This window comes from Mus caroli, unplaced genomic scaffold, assembly GCF_978045245.1.
Source record: "Mus caroli unplaced genomic scaffold, Mus_caroli_1 scaffold_3, whole genome shotgun sequence".
Classification (NCBI taxonomy): Eukaryota; Metazoa; Chordata; class Mammalia; order Rodentia; family Muridae; genus Mus; species Mus caroli.
The window spans coordinates 89,393,567-89,413,432 of record NW_028227258.1 but is presented as its reverse complement, the minus strand read 5'-3'; the positions used below and the strand labels follow the sequence as shown (position 1 = coordinate 89,413,432).

Here is a 19,866-nt window from a genome sequence, read left to right as displayed (position 1 = left end):
CCTAAAGAAGGAATGGGAAGATACAGAAACAGCCTAGGATACTTCTGGAACAGCTTGCCTCACAAATGCACCAGGAAATATGGGACTGTGTGTAAACAAGGTAAAGGCAAGAACTGATATCCAAGTTATTCTCTGACCCGACATACATGCAATGGTGCACTTATGCCTGCACTCACTTGCATACACATATCGATTGACGTACAGACCGATGTAAATACGTTAAGTATGCAAAGACTTCTACTCATAATTAACTCTGTGATCTTTGAAATTTTAACCCAATTTTGGATATTTCAGTTTTCTTCCTTGCAACATTTTCAGTAACTTCACATTATTTTGAGTTTTAAATGTAAGCCATAAAACTAAGTGTGTAGTTTGTATTTACTTGATTTGCAAATATCTTATATTAATTTCTTAATGTAAACATTAAAGAATTTTCACAGGAATTTTAAAAAAGTGTATCAGATTTATTGGATTCCATTTTGATAATTGAGTTTAAATGATCTGTTACAGAGTGTTTCATCTTGCTAGTTTCCTTGCAAAATTAAAAATCATATCCAAAGAGAAAAGCCCATAAACACAAACACACACACGACATTTACACCAGCACTACTTGCAAAATAGAAAGTCAGAGCCCAATGAATTTAATGAATGTGAGAACTTACCTCTCCAACAAGTGATGTGGTTCCATCTGACTCTTTCACCCAAACATTTTGCTCATTCCCCCTCACATATGTTTGATATTCGGCACCATTTGCACGTTTTTGTACAGAGATTGCAGGGTCCTGATGAAGAAACAATATTCTGTAGGTAACATGTTAACATACAAATGCATAATAATAAAAATGTCTTATTACACAAATTATCTTTACCAGGATGATAATATATTTTTGTCCATGGTTATGTAAATCCTGAGCAAACTCAGGAAGTCCTTTAAATGCCACTTCATCATAAGTAAAGTCCTTTTTGTCTTCCATGTAGTCAATATCAGTGACTTGTGCATCCTGAAAAGCAGCACAGTTGGTTTCAGTGTGAGTAGAAAGAGTTTTCTGGTAACCTCAACATTTAAGCACAAGCATTTGTATTATGCAGAGAGTGATCAAGTTGACAGTAAATTCAAGCTACTCCTTGGAAAGCATGCTAATGTAATTTAATCTCACTATTTGGAGGGAAGTAGGAGAGTTTCAAAATGCAAATCAGCCTGATCTACAGAGACAGACATTGTTTCAAGAAAGAGCCATAAGTTAACTTGCAGTTTATGAAATGAAAAAGTAGAATTGCTTATCAAACTGTTTACTTTCATTCATTCGTATTGTTTGCTTAGTTTGTTTCATTTTTAAGTGCTTGTTATGAAAGCTAAAATCTAAGGAATGCTCTATTACAGAACTACTCCACTAGAACTAGACTATCCCATTTTTAAATATTAAATTCTTAATGGGTAATCCATTGATATGTCTTATTGGTAACGTGTATTCAAGTCGTGTGTGTGTGTGTTTGTGTGATATCTGTATTATTTAAAAAAACAATGCTATTCTGTTTACACACACATATTTGTTCCCTACTACTGATATTTTCCAAACATTTCTAATTTCCTATTGCATTCATTATACCCACAGATAAGTGCAGCTTTCACTCTGAATTAAAGAAACTTTTCTTATCCCAGGTTGATATACCTACAATGCTATCCCTACAGACTCAATGAAGTGTTACAGAAAAGTGGAAAGGAAGATTGTAAGAGCCAGAGGACCAGGAAATTTGCTGTGACATAGTGTCACTCTATGTGACAGGAAGTGGCAACATGAATTCTTAACAAGATGTTTGCCTAAATGTGAGCTGTCCAATGACAGTGCCAGTTGTTGGATCAGCATGGAGGAAGAAAATGCACAAGTCCCAATTCTAGAAGCACTTTCCTGGTAATGAATGGCTGTTACTAGAGGGAGATCGGTATACTCCAGGCTCATGTCCTGGAATACTTAATCCTACATGGTCAGCCCTAAACAGATACTGGCACCATCAAATGTGCTAGACAAGACGTGTGTGTGTGTGTGTGTGTGTGTGTGTGTGTGTGTTTGTGTGTGTGTGTACATGTGTATGTGTGTGTGTGTGTGTATTAATAGTAATTAAATAAGTGATTATGAATTTGAGAAGTTGTGGTATGAGGTACTACTGAAAGGAAGAGTGTAAATTATTAAATATAGCACTCATGTATGAATTTTCAAAATTTAAATGAAAATATAATAACAAAAGATTTTTACTAGTACACCCTCTGATAAGTTCTTCAAAAGAATATTTTGACCAATTAATAAAAAAGAAGTCATTAATTTTTTAAAAACAAGAAATTGGAGGGTCTGGAGGATGGAAAGGAAACTAAAAGTGATGTAATTATAGTCTCAAAAAAAAAAAAAAAAAGAAAGTACAAAAACTTAACCAACTTATAGACATCAAATATGGATACAAACTAAATTTACCATTAAATCAGTTTTATAAGTATAAATATTCTAAACTCTTGATCTAACATACTTTATGTATCCATGTGTCATGACACTTTGAGTCATTTCCTTGTATGTGACCATTTGCCCTACAATCCCCCAATCCCTAACACCCTCCACTCTTCTTACATATGGGATGCCAGCTTCCCGGTTTCTTCTTACTACTTCTTTCACTTTATCTAAAGACAGGTAATTCCAGCGACTCAGTTGAAAGCCAAGGTTCCAATATGCTGGCATTGCTGGTCGTCCAATGAGCTTGAGATGAATGGACAGTTAATTAGTTTCAACAAAGAGAAATGCCTTTAGAATCATTAATATTGATGAGCTTTTTATTCTACTACACCTTTAGCACTCATTTAACAAAATAATGTAAGATCAGAATCATATCTAAATTCAGTTTATATCTGCCAAATCTGCTACAATTTTCTTATAAATACTTATCAAAACACTAAGTTTATGTTCTATACTACATATTTGAGTGCTTTGTGATAAAGAAACATTTAGCAAAATAACAGTTTCAAAAATATACTTGTCTATCATAAAAAATTAAAGACAGGAATAGAAGCATAGTAAAGGAAATTATAACAGAAGAGGAACAATTTTTTTCATAGTGCATTTTGATTAAATTCATAGATGATCCACATTTTTATTAGCTATTTCTATTTTCCCAAAGTAGATACATACTTTTGCTTTATTCTATCTAAAACAATCATAACTAAAGGTTGAGTATGTAACAGCTCCAATGAGTGAATGCTGAGCTCAGTGATTTAGTCATAAAATTAATCTAAATAAAAATATACATTACATACATACAAGTCATTTTTTAATGATTTCTTAAAGTAAATTATTGTGGGAAATAATTTACAAATTCATCCTGAAACCAACCTCTTGGTATTGTTGAACAACTTGTTCTGGTGTGTCTCCAAGAAATATATAAAAGTCTAATACGCCACCAGTAACTCTGTAAGTAATTATTGGTGTTGGCTGGATGAAAACCTCTACAAAATAAAAATAGGAAAAAATATACATAATTTGTAAAATGTTTTCAATAACAAAACAATTGTGAAACATGTTTAAAGAACATCTTGTTAGCCATATCAGTGTATAATATTCAATTATTAAGGAGAAGTAAGATACTGACAGTAGGAATATCTTGGTAGAAATACAGAAGGCTGCCACTTGTAAGATATATGAAAGATTGTCAAGATGCCCTTTTCCAAAATTGGCATGACTTCTCTGAAAATCTTATAGCAAAGCACAAGTTTCGGACTCCTAATAGGAACAAATATTTTGCTAAAACCATATCTCAATTGTTTATTGCAGCTTAAGATTAATTATGCATCACTACACTATGTATACTTTCCCATATAAGAACACTCACAACTAAAATGAAATTTTAAAATCTTCTAATAATAATTTCACACTATGCCACTGTTTACAAAATAGAGTGGATTTTTTTTGTGGAGTCAAATATCTGTGACTGGAATAAGAAAAGTACTTATATTTCAGTTTTATACAATGTATATGGATAATAAGCATATTATCAAATAAATTGTACTTGCCCATTGCATTGCTGTTCATAAGGAAAACACCATAGGACTTGCCAGAGTTATCTTCAATGCCCATGAAGAATGTCTGATGCCCATAGAGATTATGATTATTCTGGAAGGTGAAGTTTTAAATTTTAAATATATAACTGGATACAAAGTAAAGATGTTTTAAACCAAAATGAAGATATTTGCTAAAACGGATTTTACAAACTCAACTGCTTTTGTAATTTACCCTTCTACAGCTCTACACTATTTCCCCTTATTGTATGTCACATAAAAGATACAAAAATAATATAATGTACTTTAGTTAATAACTTTATATTAGCAGAAGAGACATTGACATGTGTTAATATGTTGCTTGCTTCTCTTTGTTTTATTAGAATTAAATTTATCTGAATAAGCTGTGCTGATTTTCACACACACACACACACACACACACACACACACACACACACACACCCTTTTTTTCCCACAGGACCCTGAACAATGTCTATACTAGATCTGTTTTCAAAGAACAGATGAGAACATGACATAATCCAGCCAAATCCTAAACAACTAGGACAAATGGAAATGTAAGACTTTCTAATTGGTTTCAGACAGAAACATAAGAAGAGCCTGGATAAAAAGACAGAAGGAAGAAGCTTTCTGCCTGGTGTTTACTTCAGATGGCAAGGCTGTCAACACTGAAAACAAGAAGTGCTAGAATTTATCTGTCGTTCTGTACCAACTATCCACTTATTCATTTGGTGAAACAATAGTATTAGCATTGGTTTTCAAAAATAGTAGAGATAACTAAGTAATAAGTAAAAATAACTTTAGTGGTTTATCTTTTAATCTTATGAATTTCACATGAATACAAGAAACAAATCTACACAAAAGTAAAACAATGTGACTATGATCCTTCCATGAAATGTTGTAATATGTAACATGTACTTTTATATAACTTATTATGTAGAGATATAGTATTTACAAAAACAAAACAACAAACAAACAAAAACCCACCTCCCTTCAAGAACCAAATGTCTAAGGTGATTTTATACTGTGGATCATCCAAAACTGGGCAAAACTGCAAGTGACTGTGACTAAAAGAAGATAGATACCTCAGCCTATGAACAGATTGTGATTTGGAATTATTCCACCAAGCTTTAACCACAATACAAAAATAAAAAAGGAGCAGTCACTATCTTCAGATACATATTCAAGTATTGATAAAAGTCAGAGAAGTTAAGATTTTTCTATCAGGTGAATTCATTAAGGTGAATTAGATCCATGTATCTTTTCTGAATAAAATTCACATAAAATGAGTCAAACAGGTTGAAGGAATGCTAAAATTAGTAGAAAAAAATCAGAAAAAATATTTCAAGAGTTCGGCACAGAGAATACCATTCTGAACCAGTTCTTAAAGTGAGTTCTTAAAGTGAAATTAATATCTTCATTGCAAAAATAATTAAAACAACAAAGCAATAGTCTTAAGAACTGCAGAAAATACTTCCCAGCTATATTTCAGATAGGGTGGTTAATAACTAGGATAAATAAAGAATAAAAAGATAACCAGAGAATTAATCTGATAGTAACTGAGATAATGAATTAAATAGGTGGCTCTGGCAAGAGGAAACACAAAAAATTGGTAAATACCTTAAAATGTATTAAATATCCTTATTCACTTGGAAAATAAAAATTAAATTATATGTTAGATTCCATTTCTATTAAATAATATTGGTTACGTCTAGGAAAACAAATGTGAGCTGGAGTGTTGGCTCAGCGGTGAAAGCACTTGGGTCGCTGGCAGAGGACCTGAACTCTATCCCTCCCACATGAAAGCTCAGAAATATTAGTAGCTCAAGTTTTAGGAGGAACCATGAACTCTTCAGACCTCTGCAGCTGTCAGGCGTGCACATGGTACACATCAACAGGTGCATGCAAAAATATATACACATAAAAATAAAGTAAGTATTTAAAAAAGTTTTTTAAAAAATGGCTGAAACCTCAGATGAGGATGTGTAGATATAGGAACAGCAATCATTGATCTTGGCAGTGTAAACAGCCACCATGGAAGTTAGTATGGGACTTCCTCAAAAAAGATAAAAAATAAGTTAGCATATTTATGATATATACCACTTCTGGGCATATAACCAAAGGGCTCCGTATCCTACCAAAGAGATCTTCACATCCAGACTTACTGCTACTCTGCTCACAATAGCAAGGAAAAGGATCTGACTAGATGCCCAACAACTAAAGAATGAATGACAAAAATGTAATAAATATGCACAACACAGCTTATTCAGTTTTAAAGAAAAGTGATTTTTTTCAGGAATATAAGTGGGGCTGGAGAATACTGTAATAAGTTAGATCATCTAGACTCAGAAAGACAAATGGCACATGTCCTAATGTCCCCTCTCAGATCTGAGACCTGGCTTTAAACTTACACCCTCTCTCTTTGTGTTTTCCTTCACTCGTGTTACAGGTCGTGTAATCAGAAAAATGAACATGATGGGTAGAGGATTAATGTTGAAAAGGGAAAGCAGTAACAGAACACATAAAACAGAAAAAGTTGAGAAGTTATGGGGGGGGTGAGAAGGTACAAGTTGGGGTACAGGAAAATAAGAGGATTCTAGAAAGGTGTAGGAGGATCAACCGAAACAAATTATATTTGAAAATGCTATAATAAAGTTAAGACTTTTCTAGACAATTTTTATTTTTAAAAAACTAGAAACAATTCTAGGGTAGGTGTTTCTGTTGTATAAATAATTTAATCGACATTCTCACAAAAATAATAACCAAGTAAAATTGATTGTATCAACTTCTTCAGTGTGAACTTTTTCTCTATAAATAATTATAAAATAATATCGTACATCACCAGGAATCTCATCTCGAGTAAAGATTGGCCATGTTTTCCAGTATAAGTCATGACGAAATCTCTTATGAATATGTTCTCCAAAGCCATAAATATATTCACTTGGAAGTCTTGTCGAAATCTGCAAATATTGGTTTGAGTACACCAGAGGGCCAATACTGGTATCAAACCTGAGCAAAGGAAGAGAGAGAGAGAGAGAGAGAGAGAGAGAGAGAGAGAGAGAGAGGCATGTGTATAAATGTATAAACATAACATTCCCTTGTTTTAGTTTAATGTTGACATTATTCAGAATATTTGAGTTCTTAAGTGCTGCAGTCATCAATGGGAGAAGTACAAATTGTCACACAGACACAACTTGTTTATGGTTACAATAGATCTCTGTTTTCATCAATAAAGGTTTTCATAGGCGTCTTACTTACCCTCTAGTCCTTTTCAGGCTCAGAATATACCTACCAATATTGTTCATGTTACACAGGTGCAACATAATAAATAGATAAATAAAGTTGTGATTCAAAAATTAAAAATCATACTCTGCAGACTCAGGTTTAAACTACTCTCATTGTGCTGGGTACTATGTTTGTATAATACATCACTAAACTGGTTTCCATTCACTCTAAAATTAATTTAAAAATTCAGTGTTTCCCAAAACGATAAAAGTATCATGCAAAAGTCTTGAAAACAATATTTTCCCATGTGTAACACATTAGCAAAAGTGTCTTATCCTCCACTGCCCTGAGCCAAGATATACATCCTTTTTTACTAATTCTATGGTTAGACTCTTTGAGAGTTTTTTTATTAGATGCCTTCTTCATTTACATTTCAAATGCTATCCCCTTTCCTCTCCGAAAATCCTCTATACCCTCCATCCTCCCCCTGCTCCCCAACCCACCCACTCCCACTTCCTGGCCTGGCATTCCCTTAAACTGGGGCCTAGACCAAGGGCCTTTCCTCCCATTTTGGCCGACTAGGCCATCCTCTGCTACATATGCAGCTAGAGACTCAAGCTCTGGGCATACTGGTTAGTACATATTGTTGTTCCACCTATAGGGCTGCAGACTTGAGAGTTTTATGTAATGTAAGTCATTCAATGAAGAATTTCTTTCCTTGTGCTGGACTGTTCTGCTTAGAAGTAAGTACATTTTATGACATAGCACAAAGCAAATTAGAGAAATGTCCAAATATATTCAGTAAAAGTAAATTTATGAGATTTGATTTTCAACATTGTTTAATTAACGTTACCTGTTAACAAGCCTGTATCTTGACTTTTTCTTTTTAAAACATTATTTCTTTTATTTCTATAACGGTTTTATATATATAATATATCGCATAATTTCTTTCCTATTTCTCCCCCCAATTTTCCCATATATCCCCGCTCAGCCTTTTAAAATTCATAGCTTTATTATTTATTATTATATACATATGTATATATGTGCATATTTGTATAGTGCTACCTGTATGAATGCTGACTTTTATAGGAAATTACTAAATTTTATTAAAATCTTTGAGACAATTACTCCCTGCACCAGACAATACATTCTAAATGAAAATTTTAACTTGTATTTAAATTTTTATGTGTGAAAAAGAATGATTTTGACATTGTCATGGAAATTCATACTTAACTCAGCAGAAACCATCTACTTCTGAAAACTGTTTCAGAGAAGGTGCGATAATGAAGGGTACATACATAGCAACCATTTCCACTATGAGTGGATATTGGCAAGGCAAACATTTATCACTTGTTTCTACCAGGCATTTGGTTGACTGGTTGAACTGATGTTTTTAAATTTGTGTTTTAGATTCTTTCTTCTATGAGAAGCACAATAATTATTCTATCATAATATTCATAGATCTAGACTGTCACTCTTTTGGGAGAAATTTGTATATTCTTTATGAACTGGCTATCTATTTGGATTGATATGAGAGCAAGACCCAAGCATAACTTACAAGACTTTGTTGTTGCTTTTCCTGATAACTTTGATGCTGAATGGGTTTTCTGAGACCTGGACATCATACAGTGTGTCAGCTGCTGAGATTCCATTTTCATCTTTAACAAACTGATGTGGCACTTCATATCTCTTGTTATTTGGATCTGTGAGCTGCCCAGATTTTAACACAAACAGTAAGTGATTGTGATATACCCATCTCTGAATTACTGCACACAAGCTATGAAATTATCTATCTCTATAATGTTATATCATATTACATATGTAACATAGATATGTCATACAAAATATCAAGAAATAATTATATTTAATTGGTTGAGAGTTATGTTATTGAGTAAATATATTTATTGACAGAAGAGATAGGGTCACTAAATATCGTTGAAAACTAGGATTTTACATATAATTTTGTAAGGGCTTTAGTATCCACTTCTTGAATTGTTCCCAAGAAGAGAGTGATCATTTAATTTTAATTTTAAAAAATACTTTATTAAAAACTCACAGATGAAATAAATCAAACTGAAATTAACCAGACCCCAAATCTATATATCTCAATGAAACTCTAAACTATAAATACCACTATAAAGGAAGATGTAGAGCTTCACATTGGATTTTAAGCTTGCAGTATAGAATATTTTCTAAGTATACATCTTGACAGGAATATAACTACAAAAATAATTAGCTATATAACATTTTCATAACTCCTGTTTAATTCCTCTGTTCAGTCCTTCCTTAACCCATTATTCCTTTAAATTTTGTGATCTAAATAGCGAACTGTTATGTATAAATATGACATATATCATATGTATAATATCAATTTTTTGTATGTTTGTTTTTCGAGACAGGGTTTCTCTGTATAGCCCTGGCTGTCCTTGAACTCACTCTGTAGACTCAGGCTGGCCTCTGCCTCCCAAGTGCTGGGATTAAACGCGTGCGCCACCACCGCCCGGCTTATAATATTATCAATTATCCTGCTGTTTTGCAGTGGCTTTTACTCCAGTTTTTTGCAATATTGAAGATATTGGAAATGGATTTTTTAAATACACATTCTGGTAATACAGTACGTTTTCAGTATAGTCCTTCCGGTGGGTTCTATTCTTATCAATGGAAAACTCAATATATAAATAATTTAAGTCATTTAATATTTTGAATATGTTCTAAAAAATTGCAGAGTTATATTCTTCTCCAAATTATAGGTGTGTGTGTGTTCCCATACATGTATGTGACTAACGGCTTCAAGTAAACCAGTAATCTCTTGCTTTAGGCTGAAGTATGAAGTTTCGCACTGCATTTATACAGTACTATTAACTTATCTCAAAACAAATTTTAAAAAAGAAAGCATCCTGGAAAGATGTTTTCGTGGTTAGGAATAAACACTACCCTTTTAAAGAGAAGACTCAGGTTCAATTCCTAGTATGCACTAGGTGATTAACCAACATCTCTAACACCATTCCAAGGCTCTGATAACCTCATTTGGCTTCAGTGGTCAGCAGAAAATGTAACAACATTCACACTGGCAATAAATATATCCATATCCATAAATAAATAAATGTTAAAATATTTTAAATAATAATACATTGTAGTCTACAATTTAATACAAACACTTATTGAGCTACAATCCTTCTCAAGACAATAGCCTAAGTGTTTTAAATCAAACATGGGTTTTTTTTTTAATTCTTGAAAAATTTCTGGAGAAGAAATTATTGGTATTGTCTTCAAGGAGAGAAGGACACATAAGGAGGTAACTAGTGTTTTAGTTATCTTTTTGGAATAAACATTTCTGAGGATGGACAATATACCGGAAGGAGAAAGAATATTTTCTTCAACTACACTTAAGACAAAAGATTTCTTAGAAGTATCACAAGCTGGAAAGATGGTTTGTAATAAATTAATATCTCTTTCTGTTCTTGCCAAGGACCTGGGTTCAGTTCTCTGCATACTCGTGGTTCTTCAGAACCATCTATAATTTCAGTTCCTGGATATCTATCGCCCTCTGCTGGACTCTGCTACATGGCTTCTGTTCTCCTTCCTTCGCCCCTCCCCCAGACACACAGACAAAATTTACATTCATAAAATAAATACAAGTAAATTTTTAGAAATCATAAAAGTCAAACCTTGAACCGGAAACGATTACGGGTCTGACTCTGAGTCGTGAGGAGGACGCTTTTAATGTCTTCTCCAAATAGAGTGGGAGAAGGGATTCGGTTCAGTGTGGCTTTAAGTCCTTGGACAATGGAAAAGAAAAGCTCAGACACTTAAAATAGTTTGTATATTGACAATTGCTAATAATTTATTTCATATTAGTAATTTTATTATACTGCTACAAATGACTTTTTATTTTTATTTTACATGAGGCAACGCTGAAAAAAAAAATCCTCAATACATTGTTTAAAAGTTTCGTGTGCGGCTAGGCCAGTGCCTGGGAAACACAGAAGTGGATGTTCACAGTCAGCTATTGGATGGATCACAGGGCCCTCAATGGAGGAGCTAGAGAAAGAACCCAAGGAGATAAAGGGGTCTGCAACCCTATAGGTGGAACAACAATATAATCAGTAATCCTAGAGCTCTTGTCTCCAGCTGCAAATGTATCAGAAGATGGCCTAGTCGGCCATTATTGGGTAGAAAGGCCCCTTGGTATTGCAAACTTTATCTGCCACAGTACAGGGGAATGCCAGGGCCAAGAAGTGGGAGTGGATGGATAGGGGGTGGGGAGATTGTATAGGGAACTTTCAGGATAGCATTTGAAATGTAAATAAAGAAAATATCTAATTAAAAAATTTTTAAAAAAAGTTTTGATGTGTGTACTTATTGAAGATGTTCTTTTCAAAGAACATTTTAAAATAGACTCTTTCAACTTAGAACATATATTGGGCTATCATGGTGGGGGCACTCTTACCAGTGTTGTCATTCGTGAGTGACGCAGCAGTATAGCCATGGTTATCTGCAAAGAAGCACCAAGGAATAACAGTGTTGTTCCACGGACGCCAGCAACAGCCACGCTCTTCACATTTTGCCTGGAAAAATATTTTTAAGCAAACAAAAAAAAAACGTAATTGGCAATGCAATCAGATGTACTAGGTCTGTTTTCTTATCATTAATACTCTAAACACACACGTTTTAAGACCCTTTGCCCTCTGGATAATTACGTTTGTCTATTTTTTCCTTTTCGTCATGGTAACAAGAAGATTTTGAATAGTTATGCTATGCTAGCTATCAAATTCAGGTGAGGTTACATAACTCAAAATCTAGATTTAATTCAGTTACATATACCTTTTGTAGCAATGACTAGGGCTTATTAGAAATACGAGTGTCAACTCCAGATAACTGCTTGACCACTTAAGCACAGTCTCAGTCCAGAGTTTTATAACAGGTTTTCAAAAAAAAAATTATTAGCTGAACATTTTAGTAATTGAGTTATTTTAAGTAGTCACAACAAATTACCATACTTTAATAAATATTAGAAAATAAATATTGATTCCACAGGAATTTTACTAACTACATGAAAAAATTCACAAAAATTGGAAGTCATTAGTGCATACTTAACATGTTGCATAACATGGTGATCTGCCTTATTAACAGTGTAACTAAATATCTATATAATAAAAGTTTTAATTATGATACATACTTATTGGTACAAAGTTTTCATAACTATTTTTGTGAAAACAATTTTAAATTGTACATGTTACAATCAAATGTACACATTAAACTGTCTTCACATCCAGTAAAATATTTATTTACAGAAGCATACATATATATACATTGAAAACAACAGTGCTAAAGGATCAGTTAATATCTTTTATAGTATCAGGTATGGGAAGTCTTTATTTAGACAGTTTTATCCCTAGTTATGTAACCTACCAAAAGGTCCCCAACAACACAAAATCCTACTGTAAAATAATGAGCATTATTGGGTAGTCTTTCCATAATGTTTTGTTTTGACTTAGTTCAAACACAAAAGTAGAACCAGACATAGGTGTAGTCATCCAAACAGGTGTATGGGTTTCTATAAAAAAAACAATACTTTATAGGATTAGGCTAAAACTATTAGCTTTAAAGGTAACCAGAATTAATTTTGGTTTATCTTTTGGAATTTAATGTTTTTTGTTTGTTTAGCTGTTCCTCCTATTATTTACAATTTTAAGAGTTTGTCAATATTTTTATTCATTTCTCTGATTTCATATTTCTTTTTGATTTGCTTAAATGACAGAAAATTAAGGCACATTCAATCTATTAATGGACATAATTTCAGTAAAATCCCATAAATAAAATTGCAATAAAAACCCCCAATATTTATTTTATCATGTGGCATGAGTATATATGTATATTACAATTAGAATTCTAATGTATACTTATATATGTATTAGGTTGAATCAGTCGTGTAACATTTTCTTTTCAAGCTAAAACAATGAAGGAAGGCCTATTCTTCTCTCCCCATATTACTATATTTGATAATAGGAACCTTAAAGAAGAATAGGGGCTACAATAAAGTCATAGCATAGACCCTCATTTAACTCATTCAAGACTACCAATGTCATTACAAAACCAACTTCCTCCTTCTGATCTACATATTGAAGAAATTTTCTGTGAGAGTAGCAAGAAGAACCATCTACAACATCAGTAGAAAAATTCTCTCTAGATAAACCCATGGAGAGGCAGAACTCTCACTCCTGATCAAGTGTCTTTTTGCACCATACAAAAAAAAAAAAAAAAAAAGCTACAAAGTGTCAAAATAAAGAGAGCAAGTAACAATGTGGTGCCTAACTCCATTTGATATATCTACCAACCCTACACCTAGGGCTCATTATGAACAGGATCTCTCTACTATGGCACAGTGACTACTAAATATGACAGGGAAGACACACCCATGAAATCTAAACAATACAGTTGCCCACACAAAAGCTGAATAATAATGCCAGCATTGGATAGATCAGTGTGAATGGAGCAATCTCACATAATCCCACTCCTAGAGGAAGAGTTACAGGTAATCAATGACTTCTGAGAGATGGAAAAATGAATCTTCCTCAATGATAAGCCATCTAGATGGTTATCCAATACCAAGTGGGCAGCTCTGAAAAGGTACACAGGCAAGCAACAACAAATGGACTTAGAAAGCTGTATTTATTCATTTATATATGTGTATGTAACAATAATAATTAAAGAAAAAAAGAGGTCATGAATGTGATGGGTATAGGGGATAGAAGTTGCTGGTAAAAAAAAAAAAAAAAACAAATGGAGGAGTGGGAATGATTTAAATAAACATATATACTTAACAAATTCCAAGTCCTCACCAAAAATTGGTGAAAATGTCTGCTTTTGTCTCAGACAGCTAGACTTCAGAGCAATGGAAAATAAGTGCAGAAGTAGAAAATGTAAGGTATTTGCTATTGCAACCTATGCTAACTAAACCAGTTTCAGTAAGAATTTAGCTGTTTATTACATTATCATTTTGACTCTTCCATACTTTGTTATTACTGAACTTTTACATATGCATGTCTTCTGTATACAATATGTAGCATATTTCATATTTAAATATTTTATAAATCATGATGAATCTTTGAATATATAAAATGCAAGAGAACTTTTATAATTAATAAAAGTTTTGTAAATTAACTAAAAATAATAATTTTGATTAATTTAAATTAAATGCCTTGTTTGGGGACATAATATTTATTCAATAGATAATTTCATATTTACAGTTGCATATACACTGTTAATAAGTTATTCCTTTAGGTTATCACTGAAAATAATGGAAAGTAATGGTTTAAGTATCTTAAAGATTTGATAAGGTACTACTGAGAAAGTATTATGGAAAATACATATAAAAATCCATGAAGCATAATTTGAATAAATGTTCTCTTTAAAGTGTATATTTAGGCCATTTTCCTGATTTCTGGGACTTTTTAGTTTTCGTTCATTCAGCATTTATTTATCAATTTTCTGTAATAAAAATTATCTTTGAATATTATCTAATTAAAACCATTTTAAGACACTGATTAATGACTCAGACCTATTGAATTTTGGAACATGTGCTAAGATTGAACTTTGTTCCCACTTGCAGAAATCCTAATGACCTATTCATTTTACCATGATAAACTCTTTGAATTTCGAGTTAAGTCTAAAGTTCAATGAGTGAGAGTACATTTAATAACACAATCTCATTTAAATCATCTTGACTCATTTTTTTAATCTCAATATCAAGAAACTCCTTTTCAGTTCCTGCCGTCTTCCAATTTGACTATCTCTCCTATCCTTTGAATCAAATCCAGACTGTGAAATGCTAATGTATGCACTCTACCACAAAGATGCATTGCAGATATGTAGGAATACACTTGGATCATTTAACCAGGCTAGTCCTGGACTTCTCTAGTAGCAAGAATTACAGGCACACAGCATGATGTTGGGCTCACTGTGGCTTCTTGAATGTCAAATGTCTTTTTGAATGACAAATGTAAATATATTGACTGAATTAGAATTTGTTTACTTCATGAGTTTGGTTTATTACTGTTCTCATGAATATTGAAAAAGAAAATATTTTTCATCAACTTAATAGACAGAATTAACAATAAAGACCTAGGATGACAAAGTCAAGTCACTGCCTGTTTATATATCACTTTCCTAGAATAGTCATATTTTTTCTAAAAGGATTCAGTATTAATCTTCCATCATTTCTTGAAAATAACAATGATCAGATACCCACTTTTCTCAGTGTATAACAGTAAGCACTGATTTAAGTCGCTGCTTCATCAACTGATAAAAGAAGTCATTATTGTAAGTTTACTGATAAATACTTCATTGTTTTGTATAGTTACTGATAAATTAGAACACACTGTGCAACTTATGATGCATAAAATGACTGGCAAATCGTTCATTATGTCACGTGACAGCAAGGGTGGAATTGAGATTTAAACACAAACATTATAGAACTTGTCAAATATGAACATAAAACACATACACTCATTGACTTTTGTTTTCACAAAGTTTTATGAATTAAAAAGTCTGAGTCAACTTATGGTTACACGAATCCAACAAGTTTCTCCACTTATTTTCATATAATGAAATATGAATACATTTAGAAAGGTGAATCATATATACTTTTCTAGAAATTCTTCTGAAGACTCCCCACTACAAATAGTGTAATTTAAACCATGCGAGTGTTACATAAGGTCCTGAACATTAAGGAGGAGAGAAGGGAAATAACACTTTCAGGAAGGCATGGTAAGCTAGTTATATAGCTTGTTGCGTTTGGATGGAAAGTAATCTCTTAATTTGAAATAACCAAACAAATTGAAAGGGGGTTCATTAACATCAATTCTGTCACAAATTTATACAGAAGAGTAATGGGAGCATAAGTGAAGGTTATCTTCAAATCTTTAATAATATACAGTCATTCTATATTGAATAGATATCTTCATATAATGCTGTTTATATTTCTAAAATCATCCAGAGGATTTTTGGCAGACCTTTGTTGGATGTTGTTCTGGAATGCAGTTTATTCTCTCATTGAGAGGTTCACCTTGTTCAGGCGGACACTTTCCAGGACTAGGGGTTGAAGTTGGACTTTGTATTTCTGGAAGAAGAAAATATAGAAACCAATTTCATTAAGTAATGAATACTTTGTTTAACAAGTGGGTTCATTTCTTTCATAATTAAAGCAAAATCAATTTGTGATTCCAGAAGATCCCCCCAAAATTAAGCTTCAGTCAGTACAATAATAAGAATAAATATAATTTTAAAATAGTATTTATAATCTGACTTTTAGAAAAGGGGAATGCTGAATTTAGAGCTGTCAACAACAGAAAGAAAGTATAATAACACAGAGAGGATCTGTAACTGGTGTTTGACACAAGTGCAACAGTTACCATCATTTTCAGTCCTTATTTGGCAAAATAAAATGATAGAGAGACAGTTCAGAAGTCCATAATATGCAGAGACTCTGATAATAATAGAGAAAGATCACTAGGAGCCCGAAGCCTTCACTTTCATTCCTTGTAGTTTTTCATGTATTCTCTATCTCACTAGTTATAACAAGGATAAAAAGAATATTGATTACACCATTCATGGACTGTTCATATATTTGAAAACCAAACCAAAATCCTTGGTATCCTCAAGGGTGTCAGAGAGAGGGAGAGAGAGGGGGAGAGGGAGAGGGAATGGGAGAGGGAGAGAGGGAGAGCACACTGGCAATTCATTTAAGTTATTTTAACATTTCACCTTTTTTCCTCATATCCTTTATTTAATATAATGTATAGTGGGAAGTCCACCATTGTCAAAGTGCACAAAACCTTTAATGTAGTGACTTTTATTGAAAACATGAGACTTCCATGCACACAGAAAAGTTGTAATTTTGGAATTTACACCAAGTTCAAGTTCTTCACATTTCAAGTCATTTCGCAGACTTTATCTAACAAATATTTTAAATCTCATTTATTTATTCATTAGTCACTCTGGGGAAGGGTTTGCTTTGATGTTGTAGCATGGTTCAGGAAGTAAGAGAACACCTTACAACTTGTGGGAGTTAGTTCATTACTTCCCCCTAACAACACCAATAAAGTTTTAAACCCACAGCTACTGTGGAATGACGTTCCCATGACTTCACTCCACTGCTTAAAGCAGACAGTGTGACCTACCTTCCACAGCAGGCACCTTTGTAGCCAAAACCACAACAAGAGCGATAGCTATTATCGTTACTATGATGAAGAGGACAATCAGAGAGATTTCTAATCCACTGAATTTCTTCTTTGCCATCTGAGGGAAGAAAGGAAACTGTATTTAAACTGACATTTTTTTGTAACTAAGCCACAATAAATTATGAATCTCTATGCATTAATGCCTAAGATAACATAGCTGTGAGCATTTATACATGCAACAACAATTACAGATGAAGTCAAGGATTTCAGAGAAAACATGGAGAGAGTGTTAAAAAGAGGAAAGGGGGAAGCATGTAAGGTAATTATATTATAATCTCAAAAAATTTTAAAAAACTATATTTGCAAATCAATATAATGTAAAAAAAGACTTGAAAATGCATGCTATATGATATCAACCCTACTTTATGAAAGTAAGAATAAAAATTATGCATAAAACAAGGATAAAGGTTATATAAAAAAACAAATTTGCTAAGCATATTCACAATGAGAACTAATATTATCCATTTTGTGGCTAAAAATTACAGCAATTATTTTCAGATCATGCTAATTTTAAGCAAAGCTTCAGGAGAAATTTAAATTGATAAACAAATTTTGCATGAATAATATTTTATTAGATGATATTTTGATGTCATTTTAATGTTCTGCTAGTAACAATTAAATATTTAATAAATCTAGAATATCTTCCGCCTATATAAATATTCCTAAATAAACACTTTCACAATACCTAGAGTATCCCAGTATTTTTCAACAAAAGTTCAATTATATTCTCTGCTATTAAAAATATTTAAACCAAACCAAGATTAGACTTCTATTTGGACAAAAAAATGTTAGAGCATTCTGGAAAAAAAATCTGTGTCATAAAACTTGAACTTGTTTCTCTGCCATTAGAAGAAGAAGCATACTTAAAATGAGAATCTTACTATTTAACTATTTTTAAAATAAGCAGATATACCAAACATAATTAGCATAAAACATATTTTGTTTTAAAAACTGACCATAATTACATACTGGGACCTAAAGACTTACCTTAGCTCATAGCCTGTAGTATTTGCTGTGTTGTGCTGGAGTTGGGCGAGGCTGTTTAAGTAATGATCAGAGAAAATTGCTCAGGTATATATTGACTACTCATAAAGTTTTATTGCACTTTCACAAGCCTATCAATGTTTAATATTCTTCTGTTCAACATTCAATTGCTGAAGCCTTATCCCTGAAAACAGTTTATATAAATATACCTCTCTGACATGCCAAGTTAATTAATAACTGTGTTTTTTCTATAGTCTTTCACTTCTAGATGGCAGGAAATATTGAAACAACGTATAATCCACTTTGAAATTTGGGTTTCTTATTTGAAAAAATCTGTACATCCTTTAATAATTTTTAAAAATTATCTCATTTCATGAAATTTGAGTTTATTTGGGAAAGTAGGACTGTTTTAACAATGGAAATTTTTGAAATTTTGTAAAATATTTGAAAGAATAAATACTTAACTGGGAAAATTTTACAATTATAAACCAGAGTCTGGAGCATGTATCTTAAACCACAAGTGTTGAAATGGCCCAAGAGAATGCAAAGAATCACAGGATACATCACAAGAAGACTCTCAGATTCCTTCTAAGTTTCCTTCATTTTCTGCTATACAGGATATTGGAGCTGTTTCTTTCCTGACCTACTGAATGGAGAAATAATTAAAATCACACTCATCTAAATAAAAAATGAAAATAATAATTACATAAGAGTTAATCATGTAGAAAATTATCTCCAAGACTACAGAACTGAGAAAATTCATAGAAAAAATAAGTGTAGGGTCCAAATATCGTATATTTATTTTAATGTATCACACTAATTTACTTTACAAAACCAATGTAAATGTTTCTCAGTCCATACTGAAAAATTTAGAGAATTGATTATGCTGCTAGTTGAAGATATTATGAACATGGTTTTGTAGAGCAAAATGATGTACATTGCCTACAAAATTATGGGCAAAATTTATGGAAGAATATATATCTTTATCCCAAAATAGGCTAAATGAACTGCCTAATAGTATGCTCAGTGAGAGAATAAAATTTTCATGACCTCTTACTTCTGTTTCACCTTTACTGTCACAAGGAGACTCTATTTTGACTCTTACCTAGTACTTGGATTCTATACCCTGTCTCTTACTCTGTTTTCACCATAGTAATTCTAAAATAATGTGATCACAAAGGATAGAGCAACTCCCTTTCAAGGCAATCTGAGTACAAATGTGAACATAAACAATAAAAGGCCAGCATGACTGAATCATTATAAGACTCAGGGGAGAGATGAAAAACTTCTAGTTACAGGGAAATAGGATGAGAATTGCCCTAAACTGGCCTTCATGAGCAAAAAAGTAAGTTCAATGTAACAGAA

At 32.5% G+C, this 19,866-nt stretch overlaps 1 protein-coding gene across 1 annotated transcript in view; it reads right to left on the bottom strand.

Moving 5' to 3' along the window:
- Si (sucrase-isomaltase) overlaps positions 1–17,575 on the bottom strand; it is a 74,720-nt gene extending 57,145 nt beyond the window's left edge. The window contains exons 1-11 of the mRNA XM_021158399.2: positions 17,458–17,575; positions 16,291–16,397; positions 11,727–11,844; positions 10,945–11,054; positions 8,835–8,986; positions 6,889–7,060; positions 4,049–4,148; positions 3,372–3,484; positions 2,616–2,741; positions 870–1,001; positions 663–782 (exon numbers count right to left, since the gene is read on the bottom strand). Coding sequence (XP_021014058.1) covers positions 663–782; positions 870–1,001; positions 2,616–2,741; positions 3,372–3,484; positions 4,049–4,148; positions 6,889–7,060; positions 8,835–8,986; positions 10,945–11,054; positions 11,727–11,844; positions 16,291–16,397; positions 17,458–17,575 — 1,368 coding nt within the window. The remainder of the gene's footprint in view (positions 1–662; positions 783–869; positions 1,002–2,615; positions 2,742–3,371; positions 3,485–4,048; positions 4,149–6,888; positions 7,061–8,834; positions 8,987–10,944; positions 11,055–11,726; positions 11,845–16,290; positions 16,398–17,457) is intronic.
- Between the last annotated feature and the right edge of the window lie 2,291 nt (positions 17,576–19,866).